This window comes from Oncorhynchus mykiss, chromosome 10 (assembly GCF_013265735.2).
Source record: "Oncorhynchus mykiss isolate Arlee chromosome 10, USDA_OmykA_1.1, whole genome shotgun sequence".
NCBI lineage: Eukaryota > Metazoa > Chordata > Actinopteri > Salmoniformes > Salmonidae > Oncorhynchus > Oncorhynchus mykiss.
Window position 1 is genome coordinate 52,552,497 of NC_048574.1, and position 18,093 is coordinate 52,570,589.

The window sequence follows — 18,093 nt, forward strand, 5'->3', positions numbered from 1 at the left end:
TTTGTAAATGTTTCATAATGTGAAGAATTTAAAATGAGCTGTTTATATTTGTGTGTATTGTGTTTGTGCTTGCATGTAGGCCTGTGTGTGTTCGTGGAATAGAAATCTATTTCAGATAATGCATGTATTAGTGATGTAATGCATGGAACAGCATGGGACAACCTCTCTTCTTTCACTCCATCCACCCTCCTGCCAAACACCTCAGGATTGTACAGTATGTTCATATTAGCCCATGTACAGCACAACCATATTTAGGTTTAGCCTTTTGTTCTTGTGGAGAGGTAGAGAGCTCAAAGAACACAGATTCAATAGATGGTTTAATGTTTACATCATCATGGGGAACATAGTAACAGGTGCCTCTGAAAGAGAGAACCTGTGCCACTTCTTTAGGCTATTACCAAGTAATTACTCATTAGGACAGACAAGCACTGGATTCCTTACTGCCAGCAATGTATCAGCTAAGGCTACAGACGAAAGACATTAACCATATGTCTTTAGATGTGACACCTTATTACCTCCCAATTCCATCACGTGGCCAGGCGGCAGGGCAATGCATGAGAGAGGTAAGAACAGGGCAGCCTTCACCTCACAGAGAGAGACCCCATTATGGTCTGCCAGGCTGCGTCCATATTGGCACCCTATTCCTTTTATAGTGCACTACTTGGGAAAGGGTGCCATCTGGGATACACAGGTTCTGTTGGGATGAACCAGTTATGGTTCGTTGGGGTTCTGCAGAGCATAATGTGATAATAGGGTTCTGATAAAAAAAGTTGTACACTATATAGGAAACATGGATACAAATTGTTTTGTAAAAATGCTGAGTCCATTGGTTTGTCAGGGATCTGTATAGGTCTTAAAGCAGTGTGCTAGTGGTCGGTCGGCTTCTAGATCTTAAAGCAGTGTTCTAATGGTCGGTCGAGTTCTAGGGCTTAAAGCAGTGTTCTGTCGGTTGGGTTCTAGTGCTTAAAGCAGTGTTCTAATGGTCGGTTGAGTTCTAGGGCTTAAAGCAGTGTTCTAATGGTCGGTCGAGTTCTAGGGCTTAAAGCAGTGTTCTAATGGTCGGTCGAGTTCTAGGGCTTAAAGCAGTGTTCTAATGGTCGGTCGAGTTCTAGGGCTTAAAGCAGTGTTCTAATGGTCGGTCGAGTTCTAGGGCTTAAAGCAGCGTGTTAATGGTCAGTCGGGTTCTAGGGCTTAAAGCAGTGTTCTAATGGTCGGTCGAGTTCTAGGGCTTAAAGCAGTGTTCTAATGGTCGGTCGAGTTCTAGGGCTTAAAGCAGTGTGCTAGTGGTCGGACGGGTTATAGTGCTTAAAGCAGTGTGCTAATTGAAGTTCACTAATGGAATGTCAATCAATAGATGTAAGGTTTGAGCCATGCTAAACAGAATTGATACTTTACAGTAGGCCTATAACAGCACCACACAATGCAGATTGGAGTTTTCTTTATTACATCTGTTTTAAGGGCAACTCTACCTTCAGGGAAGAAACTGGTGTGATACAGTGTTGACTCCTTGCAGTTTTGCTGTGAGATATGTTAGCTTTAATTAGACTTGGTCTATGTAGCTGATGCTACATTGTATCATTGTACACTGCTGCACTGCTGTGTATCATTTCAACTACAGTTGAAGTCGGATGTTTACATACACTTAGGTTGGAGTCATTAAAACTCGTTTTTCAACCACTCCACAAATTTCTTGTTAACAAACTATAGTTTTGGCAAGTCAGTTAGGACATCCACTTTGTGCATGACACAAGTAATTTTTCCAACAATTGTTTACAGACAGATTATTTCACTTATAATTCACTGTATCACAATTCCAGTGGGTCAGAAGTTTACATACACTAAGTTGACTGTGCCTTTAAACAGCTTGGAAAATTCCAGAAAAAGATGTCATGGCTTTAGAAGCTTATGATAGGCTAATTGACATAATGTGAGACAATTGGGGGTGTACCTGTGGATGTATTTCAAGGTCTACCTTCAAACTCAGTGCCTCTTTGCTTGACATCATGGGAAAATCAAAAGAAATCAGCAAAGATCACAGAAAAAAACATTGTAGACCTCCACAAGTCTGGTTCATTCTTGGGAGCAATTTCCAAACACCTGAAGGTACCACATTCATCTGTACAAATAATAGTACACAAGTATAAACACCATGGTGCGAAAAGTGCAAATCAATTCCAGAACAACAGCAAAGGACCGTGTGAAGATGCTGGAGGAAACAGGTACAAAAGTATCTACAGACTGCAACTGTATGTGGCAGCTTAGGCCTATGCGACTTCCTATTGACTTGATACAAAATAACACACTTCAAACTACCTCTAATATCTTGTCAAGTATACGTCCATTGCTTGTAATTGTGCTTTCTCCCACTGCAACTTATTATAAAGCTCGTTGTGGATAAATCAAGCTGTCTGAAGCTAGGCAGTCATAAGGGGCTGCAGCCAGCCGCACCTACAGTATACTCTGATGACTCACTGACTGGGCCTTTACATATTGTAACAGGACTAGGTGTTGAGCAAATAAATTGCTGCATTTCTACCTCCTAACCCATTGAGAAACCTGAACCTGCAGAAAGACGGTACTTTACAGGTAAAGCCCCATGTCTGTATTCGGAAAGTATTCCGACTCCTTGACTTTTTCCAACTTTTGTTATGTTACAGCCTTATTCTAAAATTAATCAAATATTTTTTACCCCTCATCAATCAACACACAATACCCCATAATGACAAAGCGAAAATTGATTTTAGGATTTTTTTTTGCAAATGTATTAAAAATAAAAAACCTTATTTACATAACTATTCAGACACTTTGCTATGAGACTCGAAATTGAGTTCAGGTGCATCCTGCTTCTTTTGATCATCTTTGACATGTTTCTACAACGTGATTGGAGTCCACCTGTGGTAAATTCAATTGATTGGACATGATTTGGAAAGGCTGTCGATATAAGGTCCCACAGTTGACAGTGCACGTCAGAGCTAAAACCGAGCCATGAATTCAAAGGAATTGCCCATAGCTCTCCAACACATTATTGTGTCGAGGCCCAGATCTGGGGAAGGGTACCAAAACATTTCTGCAGCATTGAACGTCCCCAAGAACACAGTGGCCTCCATCATTCTTAAATGGAAGAAGTTTGGAACCACCAATACTCTTCCTAGAGCTGGCTGCCTGGCCGAACTGAGCAATTGTTGAAGAAGGGCCTAGGTCAGGGAGTTGACCAAGAACCCAATGGTCACTCTGACAGAGCTCCAGAGCTCCTCTGTGGAGATGGGAGAAACTTCCCGAAGGACAACCATCTCTGCAGCACTCCACCAATCAGACCTTTATGGTAGAGTGACCAGATGGAAGCCACTCCTCAGTAAAAGGCACATGACAGCCGGCTTGGAGTTTCCCAAAAGGCACCGAAAGGACTGTCGGACCATGAGAAACAAGATTCTCTGGTTTGATGAATCCAAGCTTGAACTCTTTGGCCTGAATGTCAAGCGTCACATCTGGAGGAAACCTGGCACCATCCCTACGGTGAAGCATGGTGGTGGCAGCATCATGTTGTGGGGATTTTTTTCAATGGCAGGGATTGGGAGACTAGTCAGGATCGAGTGAAAGATGAACGGAGCAAAGTACAGAGAGATGCTTTATGAAAACCTTCACCAGAGAGCTCAGGACCTCAGACTGGGGTGAAGGTTCACCTTCCAACAGGACAACGATCCTAAGCACATGGCCAAGGCAACGCAGGAGTGGCTTTGGGAAATGTCTCAATGTCCTTGAGTGGCCAAGCACGAGCCTGGACTTGAACTCGATCGAACATCTCTGGAGAGACTTGAAAATATCTGTGCAGCGACGCTCCCCATCCAACCTGACAGATTTTGAGAGGATCTGCAGAGAATAATGGGAGAAACTCCCCAAATACAAGCTTGTAGCGTCATACCCAAGAAGACACAAGGCTGTAATCGCTGCCAAAGGGGCTTCAAAAAAGTACTAAGTAAAGGGTCTGAATACTTATGTAAATGTGATATTTCCATTTTTATTAGTAATACAGTTTAAACATTTCAAAAAGCCTGTTTTTGAGTCGTCATTATGGGGTATTGTGTGTAGATTGATGAGGGGGAAAAAATTATTTAATCAATTTTAGAATAAGCCTGTAACATAAATTGTGGAAACAGTCAAGGGGTCTGAGTACTTTCCGAATGCACTGTAGTGTACTGTATATTATGACTGCCTAGCTATGAGCTTCAGACAGCTTGAGTAGAACGTTCAGTCTTCCAAAAAAACATTAACAAAAATATTGTGACAATGTGCAACCCATAAATAGTGTTGTGTTGCTCTGCCTGCCTGCCTTTCATGCTGTAGTAGGGAAACCAAGTCCCCCCTAGAATAATTCATAGGAGCTAGAATCAATAGAGCAGGTTTGATATGCGAGTTGCAAAACAAGGGAAGCAGAACAAAACAGACAGGTGTCGTGTTCCAACCAACCTTCGATAGGAAGGACTCAGATTTTGTACCCCAGAAAAGTTTTATTTTTGTGGTGTGGTAAGCGTAGGTGTACAGGTAGTATAACGTGTGTGTGTGAAAGCTAATGTGAAATATTGGTGTATTTCCTCTTAATTGGCTTGTGTGGTGCTACGTGTCTCCTCCACGTTGCCCAGGCCAGAGTGAGTGGGGAGTCAGGATTCGAGCAGTGGGGGAGGGGGGATACTCCATGTAGGCCAGGAGGTTTCTCGTGAATTAGCCATTTCAGCACTATAAGGCTCTGCTAGTCTGTAACCAAATCCTCCACTCCTCGTACCGTCCGGGAATAAGATCCCCCACATCCAGCCTGTCTATGCTGTGGACCTAATAAAACCTCTTACAACGTTATACAACTAGACCAAATCTGTGTCCCAAATGGACCCCTATTCCCTATAGGCCTCTTGTAAAAATAGTGCACTATATAGGGAATAGGGTGTGATTTGGGACGTCTATAGCCCTAATCACATTAGCACCGCCAAAACCGTCGGACCTCTAAGAGCTTGTCTAGCATGTCTGTAATCTCTACAACACTGTTTCCACTGTCTCATCATCGCTGTTCACAGCTTTATATAGAGCAACACCATCCCTACATTACAAACTGATTGTCCAGGTCATGTCCTTATGGAGTAGGCCTGGCAGAGTTTGTTTTTGACAGTCAATCAATGTCAGTTTGTCAAGTCATCATTCACTCAATTGCTTGATAATCTATCACTTTTATTACATTTCAATACTCAAACCTCCAAGCCCATGGCAGAGAATTGGGTTTATTTATATCCCATGGTATGATAACATAACATGGATCTATTCTGCCCCATTTGCTTTGGGATTTAACAGAATATCCAGCAAACCAAAATTGTTTCTGTGAAAGTTCACAGAACATTTGGTAGGTCGCAGCAAATGTTCTCATAACACATATACTGTCCTGTCATGCTTATGACTATAGAATATTTGTATAGAACATTTGTCTGGTGTTGCAAGAACTTTCCTAGAACCCAGAATGTTTCATTAGGTTGTTGGAACAGTCTGGTGAGAACATTGTGGGGACATCCTTAAAGGCATGTTCCCAAAACACAAATACTGTCCAGTTGTGTGGATGATTCTACATTGTTTCTTCTATAGTGTAAAAAATAGTCACCTGATGTTGCAAGAACATTCCTAGAACACATTTCTTCTGTCTTTTGTGTTTTCGGAACATATATTTTGGGATCTCCATTCTGGGAATGTTCTTGCAACAAGAGGTGAATGTTTTATACAAACGTTGTATACGTTGTCATCAGCATGACTGGAAAGTTTTTGCTTTAAGAGAACATTTTCCGCAACCTCACAAATGTTCTGGGAACTTTCACAGAACCAATTTTGGTTTGCTGAGAAAACATGACTGTTATTATATTTTCTGGAAACCTAATAGCTTTTGGGGAATGTTCTGTGGTGGTTGTTACAGATGTTGTGCACAACATTTTAGTGAATGTTAGAAGAATATTCCAAGGATATTTCCTAATGTTAGATAAAACTCTAACTAGAACTTAATGGGAATTGTAGGCAATGTTCTGGGAATTTTCCCAGTTTGCTGGGTAACCTACTTGTAGAATCTCATCTCATATACACACTCATCACAATAATAACATGTGTAATAATTACATGATATCTGTAGTATTAAAGTAACTGACAGTTTCCCCCCTCTTTTCCAGTCTGTTAGTATGGCTGAGAGGACGTTAGAGACGTCTGTCTCTGTCAGCATCCCCATGGAGGAGACCAAACTCCCTGGGGGTGTGGGTGTGCCCACGGAGGCCCCGCTGCTCACCCACCTAAAGAAAGTGGAGAACCACATTACGGAGGCCCAGCGGTTCTCCCACCTGCCTCGGCGCTCTGCTGTGGACATAGAGTTCACTGAGCTGTCATACACCATCAGAGAGGGCCCCTGCTGGAGGAGGAGAGGTACTGCAGCCCACACACCACCCAGACATTATGCACCACCCCTACACCGCACATACTAAAGATAGATAGGTAGCTGAGCTATACATCCACCCATACACCACCCCTACAAAAACAATACAACAGGGTCATATTTGTTAGGGCGCACTATAGCAAAATGTCTTCCAGACTCTTATTGGACAAGTTCAGATAGTCCCTCCCTGTTTCAGTCAGTTTTCTTTCATTTGATCCCTAATGAACATGACCCTGATAACATCACAGAGCATAATGGCCAAGTAATGAGAATCTTTATTTGGTGATGGCTGTATTTATCATATAGATTAATTTATGTATCTACAGTTGAAGTCTAAAGTCTAAAAGTATAAAGATTACATACACTTTAGCTTAATACATTTAAACTCAGTTTTTCACAATTCCTGACATTTAATCCTAGTGAAAAATCAATTTTACGTCAGTTAGGATCACCACTTTATTTTAAGAATGTCAGAATAATAGTAGAGGGAATTTTTTATTTCAGCTTTCATCACATTCCCAGTGGGTCAAAAGTTTACATACACTCAATTAGTATTTGGTAGCATTACCTTTAAATTGTTTAATGTGGGTCAAACTTTTCGGTGTAGCCTTCCACAAGTTTCCACAATAAGTTTGGTGAATTTTGGCTCATTCCTCTTGACAGAGCTGGTGTAATTGAGTCAGGTTTGTAGACCTCCTTGCTCGCACACGCCTTTTCAGTTCTGCCCACAAATGTTCTTTGGGATTGAGGTCAGGTCTTTGTGATGACCACTCCAATACCTTGACTTTGTTGTCCTTAAGCCATTTTGCCACAACTTTGGAAGTATGCTTGGGGTCATTGTCCATCTGGAAGACCCATTTGCGACCAAGCTTTAACTTCCTGACTGATGTCTTGAGATGTTGCTTCAATATATCCACATAATTTTCCTGCCTCATGATACCATCTATTTTGTGAAGTGCACCAGCCCCTACTGCAGCAAAGCACCCCCACAACATGATGCTGCCACCCCCATGCTTCACGGTTGGGATGGTGTTCTTCGGCTTGCAAGCCTACCCCTTTTCCCCCCAAACATAACGATGGTCATTATGGCCAAACAGGTCTATTTTTGTTTCATCAGACCAGAGGACGTTTCTCCAAAAAGTACCATCTTTGTCCCCATGTGCAGTTGCAAACCTTAGTCTGGCTTTTTTATGGCAGTTTTGGAGCAGTGGCTTCTTCCTTGCTGAGCGGCCTTTCAGGTTATGTCGATATAGGACTCGTTTTACTGTGGATACCTTTGTACCTGTTTCCTTCAGCATCTTCACAAGGTCCTTAGCTGTTGTTCTGAGATTGATTTGCACTTTTCACAAAGTACGTTCATCTCTAGGTACAGAACGTGTCTCCTTCCTGAGCGGTATGACAGCTGCGTGGTCCCACTGTTTGTACAGATGAACGTGGTACCTTCAGGCGTTTGGAAATTACTCCCAAGGATTAACCAGACTTGTGGAGGTCTACAATTTTTTTTTGAGGTCTTTGCTGATTTCTTTTGATTTCCCCATGATGTCAAGCAAAGAGGCACTGAGTTTGAAGGTAGGCCTTGAAATGCATCCACAGGTACACCTTCAATTGACTGAAATTATGTCAATTAGAATATCAGAAGCTTCTAAAGCCATGAAATCATTTTCTGGAATTTTCCAAGCTGTTTAAAGGCACAGTCAACTTAGTGTATGTAAACTTCTGTCCCTCTGGAATTGTGATACAGTGAATTATAAGTGAAATAATCTGTCTGTAAACAATTGTTGGAAAAATTACTTGTGTCATGCACAAAGTGGATGTCCTAACTGACTTGCCAAAACTATAGTTTGTTAACAAGAAATGTGTGGAGTGGTTGAAAAACGAGTGAATTATAAGACCTTGCCATACCTATCTTGGTAGATTTTCTTACTCCTTGAACTCTTTTTATTCTCTCTGTGTGTCTGGAGTATCCAGCTCGAAGGACCAATGATCTGTATGCAACACACACACACACACGCACGCACGCACGCACGCGCGTCTGTCCTACCAGGCTGTATGGCTGCTGTATATTTGTGCTGTGTTCAGCAGAGTTTAGACACAATAAATAATTTACACTAGCAGCCTGCCCCCCCCCCTACCCTCCAACCCATCTCACGATGTACGATACACCCAGGTTATGGGCTACACCAGGCAGACAGACTGGCCCAATATACGATTGATCTGCTCATTAAATATTAATGGCATTTAAACCCACCAGCCTGATTAATGAGCAACTTCGAAGCCTTGGAGTCTCCAGAATGACACAAAATGGTTCTGGTTGGCCATACCTCTCTGTCAGGACAACGTCCTCCTTAGACCAGGGGCGGCAGGGTAGCCTAGTGCTAGCCTAGCCCCGAGCTGACAAGGTTTGTGTGTGTGTGTGTGTGTGTGTGTGTGTGTGTGTGTGTGTGTGTGTGTGGCAATCTGTCGTTCTGCCCCTGAACAGGCAGTTAACCCACTGTTCCTAGGCCGTCATTGAAAATAAGAATTTGTTCTTAACTGACTTGCCTAGTTAAATAAAGGTAAAATAAAAAAGACCAAACCCCTACACCATGTCTTTGTGTCCTCCACAGGTTCTTCATTTATAGGCTACATGGCGCATAATAATACAGTATGTCTGATTTTGTCATACATCCTATCTTTCTACTGTTGTTTATCTCATGTTCTATTGATGTCCATTATGGGTGTTGGGTAGATGTGTATTCCACTGTGTTTGTAGAGGGGCTCTGTGCATTCCACTCGTAGATAACACAACCACAATCATTGAACATGAAGCATGGTGTTGCAGTAAGTCAGATCCACATTCCATCACTGCTGTTGTTGGTCTTATGTTATTGATGTCCATTAGGGACAGTGAGGTGGAAGTGGTCCAGTACCTTCATGTCTAGTAGTAATGATAGTAGAGACAAAAGGGGCAGACAGTAATGGAATCACATGGTCAGACTGGGAGACAGTGTGTGTGTGTACGTATGTATAGAGCCTGCATGTGCACATTCGAATGTGCATGTGTGCGTATGCGCCTGTGTGTCTGGGTCCAAATGGGAAATGGGGTAGAGAGAGAGATTCCTGACTGAAGGCTGGTCTGATCGATAACTAACCCCTTTGTTCATGCATTGAATTGAAACGTTGTTACATCAGCATTCTCCATTCAATCAGTGGTTTTTACCCACTGTTTTGTTGTTCAACTCTGCATGTAGCTAACCTCTCCTAGCCTTTCCCTGTTATCCATATACACATGTAAAGGTATGTCTGTGGTCTGTGCCCTTATTTATATGTGTAGCTACATGTATTGTAGCCTATCCCAGTATTGCATGAAGAAGTGGTGTCTGTCTCCCATAGAGGCTGCATAGGTTATTCAGTTCATTGAGAGACTATTTACCCCTTCAGTAACATAGATATGCATAGATATAGATATGCATAGGTGGATGCCTAAGATAAGATAATGACTGTGTTGTCCCTGTGGGGAAATACAGGAGGGTATGCATACACAATCAAAACACAATCAAGCATAGATAAGGATATATACAGGCAATACATACAGGTTGAAAAAAGTGCAGTTCATGAGCGATCAATGATTCATCTGTAAATGTTTTACACTATACACATCAGTACATGCCATCAACTACAAAAGCAACTGAAGGCCAGCCAACTGGTTCTACTAGTGGTTTTTAATATAGGATTGTACAGTATTGTATGGAGAAGCTGAGTCTCTCATATAAAAGCTGAATACTGTACGTTATTTTGAGTCTGACTGACTGAAACCTTCCTGGCATTAGCCCTATTTAACCCTTCACTGGCTCGTATCTCTCTCACAGACTCACTGCATCCCTAGAAGTCTCTACTACCTGTTACTTTTCATTTGGTTCAAATGTCATTATATTCTAATAGGCTTAGTCAATAGACTAAGCAATATTTTTTGTTCTTCCATTTTGAGCCACCTAAACATTTTTCCTTCATCAAAATGAGCAGAGAGAATGAGAACGAGCAATAATGTGATGGTGTGGAGCAGAGCATTGTGCTCCAGGATATGCTTTTGCACCCAATAGATATTATGAAGATCTCAGCAGAAGGGTGGGGGGGGGGGGAGGCTGTGGAGAGGGGCCCAGGGAGAGGACCGTAATATCTCAGGAGTCTGTGTGATTCTCAGAGAGAACAACACAACACATTAGGGTGAAGAGAAAGCTGTAATAACAGATGACTTCTGAGATTCAGCTGAGAGAGAAATCGGAACATGAAGGTTGAAAAGGAGCCGTAATATCTGAGGATTTTTGTGGTTCACATGAAGTGGAACAGGATGCATAAGGAGAGTCAATCAGTGAGAGCACCATTGCTTTGATTGGTCGGCTCTCGTGTGGAGTAAAGACCCAGAGATGTGAGGGTCAGGTGGGGCATGGCAGCCACCCCTTCTCATTCATTTTTTTTTTTTTTTAATTAATTTTTTTTAACCCCCTTTTTCTCCCCAATTTCGTGGTATCCAATTGTTGTAGTAGCTACTATCTTGTCTCATCGCTACAACTCCCGTACGGGCTCGGGAGAGACGAAGGTTGAAAGTCATGCGTCCTCCGATACACAACCCAACCAAGCCGCACTGCTTCTTAACACAGCACGCATCCAACCCGGAAGCCAGCCGCACCAATGCGCCGGAGGAAACACCGTGCACCTGGCCACCTTGGTTAGCGCACACTGCGCCCGGCCCGCCACAGGAGTCGCTGGTGCGCGATGAGACAAGGACACCCCTACCGACCAAGCCCTCCCTAACCCGGGCGACGCTAGGCCAATTGTGCGTCGCCCCACGGACCTCCCGGTCACGACAGAGCCTGGGCGCGAACCCAGGAACTCTGATGGCACAGCTGGCGCTGCAGTACAGCGCCCTTAACCACTGCGCCACCCGGGAGGCCCCTTCTCATTCATTTTTATAGTCGCCATCCCTGTGATGCCCATTTATGCCTGGGAGGATGGATGAGGATAAATAAGATTACGGATGACGTAACGTCAGTTCAGGCACGGAGTGTGTGTGTGTGTGTGTCATTTGAAGCTGAGGAGAGGGGGTGGATGGCGTTCTGAACAGGAGAGCCTAGAATGGGTCCTGTCATGCAGCACCCCCCCCCCCCCCCCCCCCCCCCCCGCAGGTGTCTGGAGCTCTTCCTTCTGTTATTTCCTGCTATCTGGTCCACACACGCATACACACACCTGGTCATTTCTACACTCCTCACGTCCCACAACGGCTCTGCTTCATTCACAAGGCCTGTGGATTTTCAGCTTGTAGGTAACTACTGGCACTAAATCATCTAGATATATTGAGTATGGTTACATGCACACAATAATACTATTATTTTGGATAGTCAGATTAATATAATAGTTTTGTTTCAAACATTTAAATGCTTTGCAACGAGAACGACTTCCCTAATAATCCTGTTTACAGTATATATTTTTATTTTTATTTTTTTTATTTCACCTTTATTTAACCAGGTAGGCAAGTTGAGAACAAGTTCTCATTTACAATTGCGACCTGGCCAAGATAAAGCAAAGCAGTTCGACACATACAACGACACAGAGTTACTTACACATGGAGTAAAACAAACATACAGTCAATAATACAGTATAAACAAGTCTATATACAATGTGAGCAAATGAGGTGAGATAAGGGAGGTAAAGGCAAAAAGGCCATGGTGGCAAAGTAAATACAATATAGCAAGTAAAACACTGGAATGGTAGATTTGCAAAGTAGAAATAAAAATAATGGGGTGCAAAGGAGCAAAATAAATAAATAAATAAAATACAGTAGGGAAAGAGGTAGTTGTTTGGGCTAGATTATAGGTGGGCTATGTACAGGTGCAGTAATCTGTGAGCTGCTCTGACAGTTGGTGCTTAAAGCTTAAAGCTAGTGAGGGAGATAAGTGTTTCCAGTTTCAGAGATTTTTGTAGTTCGTTCCAGTCATTGGCAGCAGATAACTGGAAGGAGAGGCGGGTAAATGACATCGCCAAAGTCGAGGATTGGTAGGATGGTCAGTTTTACAAGGGTATGTTTGGCAGCATGAGTGAAGGATGCTTTGTTGCGAAATAGGAAGCCAATTCTAGATTTAACTTTGGATTGGAGATGTTTGATATGGGTCTGGAAGGAGAGTTTACAGTCTAACCAGACACCTAAGTATTTGTAGTTGTCCACGTATTCTAAGTCAGAGCCGTCCAGAGTAGTAATGTTGGACAGGCGGGTAGGTACAGGTAGCGATCGGTTGAAGAGCATGCATTTAGTTTTACTTGTATTTAAGAGCAATTGGAGGCCACGGAAGGAGAGTTGTATGGCATTGAAGCTTGCCTGGAGGGTTGTTAACACAGTGTCCAAAGAAGGGCCAGAAGTATACAGAATGGTGTCGTCTGCGTAGAGGTGGATCAGAGACTCACCAGCAGCAAGAGCGACCTCATTGATGTATACAGAGAAGAGAGTCGGTCCAAGAATTGAACCCTGTGGCACCCCCATAGAGACTGCCAGAGGTCCGGAGAGCAGACCCTCCGATTTGACACACTGAACTCTATCAGAGAAGTAGTTGGTGAACCAGGCGAGGCAATCATTTGAGAAACCAAGGCTGTCGAGTCTGCCGATGAGGATGTGGTGATTGACAGAGTCGAAAGCCTTGGCCAGATCAATGAATACGGCTGCACAGTAATGTTTCTTATCGATGGCGGTTAAGATATCATTTAGGACCTTGAGCGTGGCTGAGGTGCACCCATGACCAGCTCTGAAACCAGATTGCATAGCAGAGAAGGTATGGTGAGATTTGAAATGGTCGGTAATCTGTTTGTTGACTTGGCTTTCGAAGACCTTAGAAAGGCATGGTAGGATAGATATAGGTCTGTAGCAGTTTGGGTCAAGAGTGTCACCCCCTTTGAAGAGGGGGATGAGCGCAGCTGCTTTCCAATCTTTGGGAATCTCAGACGACACGAAAGAGAGGTTGAACAGGCTAGTAATAGGGGTGGCAACAATTTTGGCAGATAATTTTAGAAAGAAAGGGTCCAGATTGTCTAGCCCGGCTGATTTGTAGGGGTCCAGATTTTGCAGTTCATTCAGAACATCAGCTGAGCAGATTTGGGAGAAGGAGAAATGGGGAAGGCTTGGGCGAGTTGTTGTGGGGGGTGCAGTGCTGTTGACCGGGGTAGGAGTAGCCAGGTGGAAGCATGGCCAGCCGTAGAAAAATGCTTATTGAAATTCTCAATTATGGTGGATTTATCAGTGGTGACAGTGTTTCCTATCTTCAGTGCAGTGGGCAGCTGGGAGGAGGTGTTCTTATTATCCATGGACTTTACAGTGTCCCAGAACTTTTTTGAGTTAGTGTTGCAGGAAGCAAATTTCTGCTTGAAAAAGCTAGCCTTGGCTTTTCTAACTGCCTGTGTATAATGGTTTCTAGCTTCCCTGAACAGCTGCATATCACGGGGGCTGTTCGATGCTAATGCAGAACGCCATAGGATGTTTTTGTGTTGGTTAAGGGCAGTCAGGTCTGGGGAGAACTAAGGGCTATATCTGTTCCTGGTTCTACATTTCTTGAATGGGGAATGTTTATTTAAGATGGTTAGGAAGGCATTTAAAAAAAATATCCAGGCATCCTCTACTGACGGGATGAGATCAATATCCTTCCAGGATACCCCGGCCAGGTCGATTAGAAAGGCGTGCTCGCTGAAGTGTTTCAGGGAGCGTTTTACAGTGATGAGTGGAGGTCGTTTGACCGCTGACCCATTACGGATGCAGGCAATGAGGCAGTGATCGCTGAGATCTTGGTTGAAAACAGCAGAGGTGTATTTAGAGGGCAAGTTGGTTAGGATGATATCTATGAGGGTGCCCGTGTTTAAGGCTTTGGGGAGGTACCTGGTAGGTTCATTGATAATTTGTGTGAGGTTGAGGGCATCAAGTTTAGATTGTAGGATGGCTGGGGTGTTAAGCATGTTCCAGTTTAGGTCGCCTAGCAGCACAAGCTCTGAAGATAGATGGGGGGCAATCAGTTCACATATGGTGTCCAGAGCACAGCTGGGGGCAGAGGGTGGTCTATAGCAGGCGGCAACGGTGAGAGACTTGTTTTTAGAGAGGTGGATTTTTAAAAGTAGAAGTTCAAATTGTTTGGGTACAGACCTGGATAGTAGGACAGAACTCTGCAGGCTATCTTTGCAGTAGATTGCAACACCGCCCCCTTTGGCAGTTCTATCTTGTCTGAAAATGTTGTAGTTTGGAATTAAAATGTCTGAATTTTTGGTGGTCTTCCTAAGCCAGGATTCGGACACAGCTAGAACATCCGGGTTGGCAGAGTGTGCTAAAGCAGTGAATAGAACAAACTTAGGGAGGAGGCTTCTAATGTTAACATGCATGAAACCAAGGCTATTACGGTTACAGAAGTCGTCAAAAGAGAGCGCCTGGGGAATAGGAGTGGAGCTAGGCACTGCAGGGCCTGGATTCACCTCTACATCGCCAGAGGAACAGAGTAGGAGTAGAATAAGGGTGCGGCTAAAAGCAATAAGAATTGGTCGTTTAGAACGTCAAAGGAGGTTTCTGGGGGCGATAAAATAGCATCAAGGTATAATGTACAGACAAAGGTAAGGTAGGATGTGAATACAGTGCAGGTAAACCTAGGTATTGAGTGATGAAGAGAGAGATATTGTCTCTAGAAACATCATTGAAACCAGGAGATGTCATTGCATGTGTGGGTGGTGGAACTAATAGGTTGGATAAGGTATAATGAGCAGGACTAGAGGCTCTACAGTGAAATAAGCCAATAAACACTAACCAGAACAGCAATGGACAAGGCATATTGACATTAAGGAGAGGCATGCTCAGTCGAGTGATCAAAAGGGTCCAGTGAGTGGAGAGGTTGGTTGGCGGTCACGGCGATTTAGACAGCTAAATCGGTAGCAAGCTAGCATAGGAGCAAGCTAGCATAGAATGGAGGTCTGTTATTAGCCAACTCTTGCGTTCCGTCAGTAGATTAGTGGGTTTCCGTGTGGTAGAGGGGATTAATCCAAATCACACAACAACAACAAAAATAAAAACAATAGATATAGTTATAGAGGCCCAAGAAGAAAAATAAATAAATAAATAAAAATAAAATAAAAATTGTCCGATTGTCTATTCAGATAGCAGCCGATAAGATAGCCAACGGCTAGCAGGCCGCAGATGGGCGCCCAGGCAACGTTGCGCCGGAGGAGCCAGCCGGACAATTCCCTCGGTTAGACAACGTCGGCAGTCCAACTGTGAAGGCCCGGTGGGGCTCCGCGTAGGCAGCAAAACGGGTCCGGATAGGTGACTGCAGCCCAGGATTGATGGAACTCTTCAGCTGGCTAGCTCCGGAACAATTGATGTTAGCTCCGGAATCGACGAAAGCCGATAGTCACACGGATAGCAGCTAGCTAGCTGTGAGATCCAGGTATGGATGTCCAGAGCCAGCGGCCGAAATCCGGTATGTTCCGTTCCGAGCCGCGCTGCGCTGCACCGCGCCGTACAAAACTGGCGATAGATTCTCGAGCCAAAGGACAGCCGATGACCACAAACCGTGGTTAGCTGAGTACTAACGATTAGCCAGTAAATAAGCTAACTAGCTTCTGAACCAGCTTCAGAGTAGCTTCTGGACCAGCTTCTGGCTAGCTCCCGGCTAGCTTCTGGCTAATTTCTGGCTAGCCTCTCGGAGGATTACAGATCTGAGGTAAATAATACTTTTTTATATAAATATAAATTGGTGAAGCGGATTGCAGGAGAGTGTTCTGAAGATGAGTTTTTGGAAAAGTTTTTGGAAAATTAAAAATGTATGTGAAAAAAAAAAAAGTTGTAAATATATCTATATATTTATATACACGACAGGACGAGGACAAAAATAAGTCTGAACTGCTATGCCATCTTGGGAAGTAGTAACAATAAGCTACATGGATATGGACACATCTGAAATCAGGCTTGCTTGGACTGAAGACTGTGTGATGCACTATGATCTCCTGTGCTGTACCACAGAGAGACTGAAAGTTCCAGACTACCCTGAGCCCATAGCCACATGAGAGCAGTGTAAGGGAGGCGGAAGAAGGGTGTGTGGGTGCGTATGTGCGTCTGTGCCCACGCATGTGTCTGTGTTTGTGCGTGTGTCTGTGTTTCGCTGCGTGAATGGGCAAGAGTCTTACCGTATGTGACATAAACAATATGGAGGAAAGTCATCTCACCTCTTTCTATGACACAGCAGACAATGTGAGGGTGAATAACCACATCAGTATGCGACATCAGCAACACAGGGTTAGACACTCCACCCGCAGCAGTAGGCTAGATCATTAGTATGCGCTACACGCAGAGGAAGAGCTATTTCTCTGACAGGGGGCTGCTCCCCTGTCTGTCTGTGGTGTATCCAATGGATGTAAGACACTGCAGGGGAGGGGGAGGAGGGGTGAGGATAGGAATGGCAGCCATTATACATCAGGAGGAATGTGCTGGGGATGAAGAAGTGTGTGTGTGTATGTATGTGGTGAAGGTGACCTGTAATATTGCCAGAGGGTTTCAGTCACACTGGTTTCAGTCAGACTCTAAATAATCTCTGTGAACTGAATAACCTATTCAGCTTCTATATGAGAGACACAGCTTCTCCATACAATACTGGGATACAATACTATACAATACTGTATTAAAAGACAGCAGGCTGGTATTCAGTTGATATTGTAGTTGACAGAGTGTACTGATGTTTACTGTATAGTGTACAGATTAATTGCTGATTATGAACTGCACTTTTTCTACCTGTATGTATTGGCTGTATACAGTGCATTTGGAAAGTATTCAGACCCCTTCACTTTTTCCACATTTTGTTTTGTTACAGCCTTATTCTAAAATGGATTAATGTAACGTTGATGCAGGGAGTCAGGAAGCAGGAGCAGTTAGTGAGTTTAATATTAACGAACATAGAACGATAGAAAACAAGAGAAACATCTGACAGGAAACAACCAATAGTGCCTGATAACTGATAACAAAAGAGTGCTCTATAAAGGGTAAGTAATGAGGGAGTAATGAAGTCCAGGTGTGACTGATGATGAGACGCAGGTGTGCGTAAAGATGGAAGGCCAGGACCGGTGGTTAGTAGACCGGCGACGTCGAGAGGGAGAGCAGGAGTAGACGGTGAAGGTGGAATTCTCGGATGATGTTGGGATCTCGAATGTCGTCCACCGGAACTCAGCACCCCTCCCACGACATCGGGAGTCCAGGAGTGATCTGACAGCAGAGGCAGGGCTCCACTCGATGTCCAAGGGAGGCGGAGGGGTGTCAAACAGCAATCACTAACTCAGAGAGGTTGCTGCCCACATGGAGACCCAATCACTGTTTAATCACTGTTGACTCTTTAATAAATGGATCATTAGTCACTTTAAACAATGCCACTCTAAATAATGCCACTTTAATAATGTCTACATATCTTACATTACTTATATCACATGTGCAATGGGGCAAATAAGTATTTAGTCAGCCACCAATTGTGCAAGTTCTCCCACTTAAAAAGATGAGAGAGGCCTGTAATTTTCATCATAGGTACACATCAACTATGACAGACAAAATGAGAAAAAAAATCCAGAAAATCACATTGTAGGATTTTTTATGAATTTATTTACAAATTATGGTG

The 18,093-nt window shown here is 43.6% G+C and overlaps 1 protein-coding gene across 2 annotated transcripts in view; it reads left to right on the forward strand.

Annotated features, from left to right (window-relative positions):
• The window catches only part of abcg4a (ATP-binding cassette, sub-family G (WHITE), member 4a), a 48,502-nt gene that overhangs the window by 669 nt on the left and 29,740 nt on the right, over positions 1-18,093 (forward strand). For both annotated transcript variants that reach the window (XM_036933355.1, XM_021619008.2), the window contains exon 2: positions 6,189-6,435. In XM_036933355.1, the coding sequence (XP_036789250.1) occupies positions 6,189-6,435 (247 nt within the window). The remainder of the gene's footprint in view (positions 1-6,188; positions 6,436-18,093) is intronic.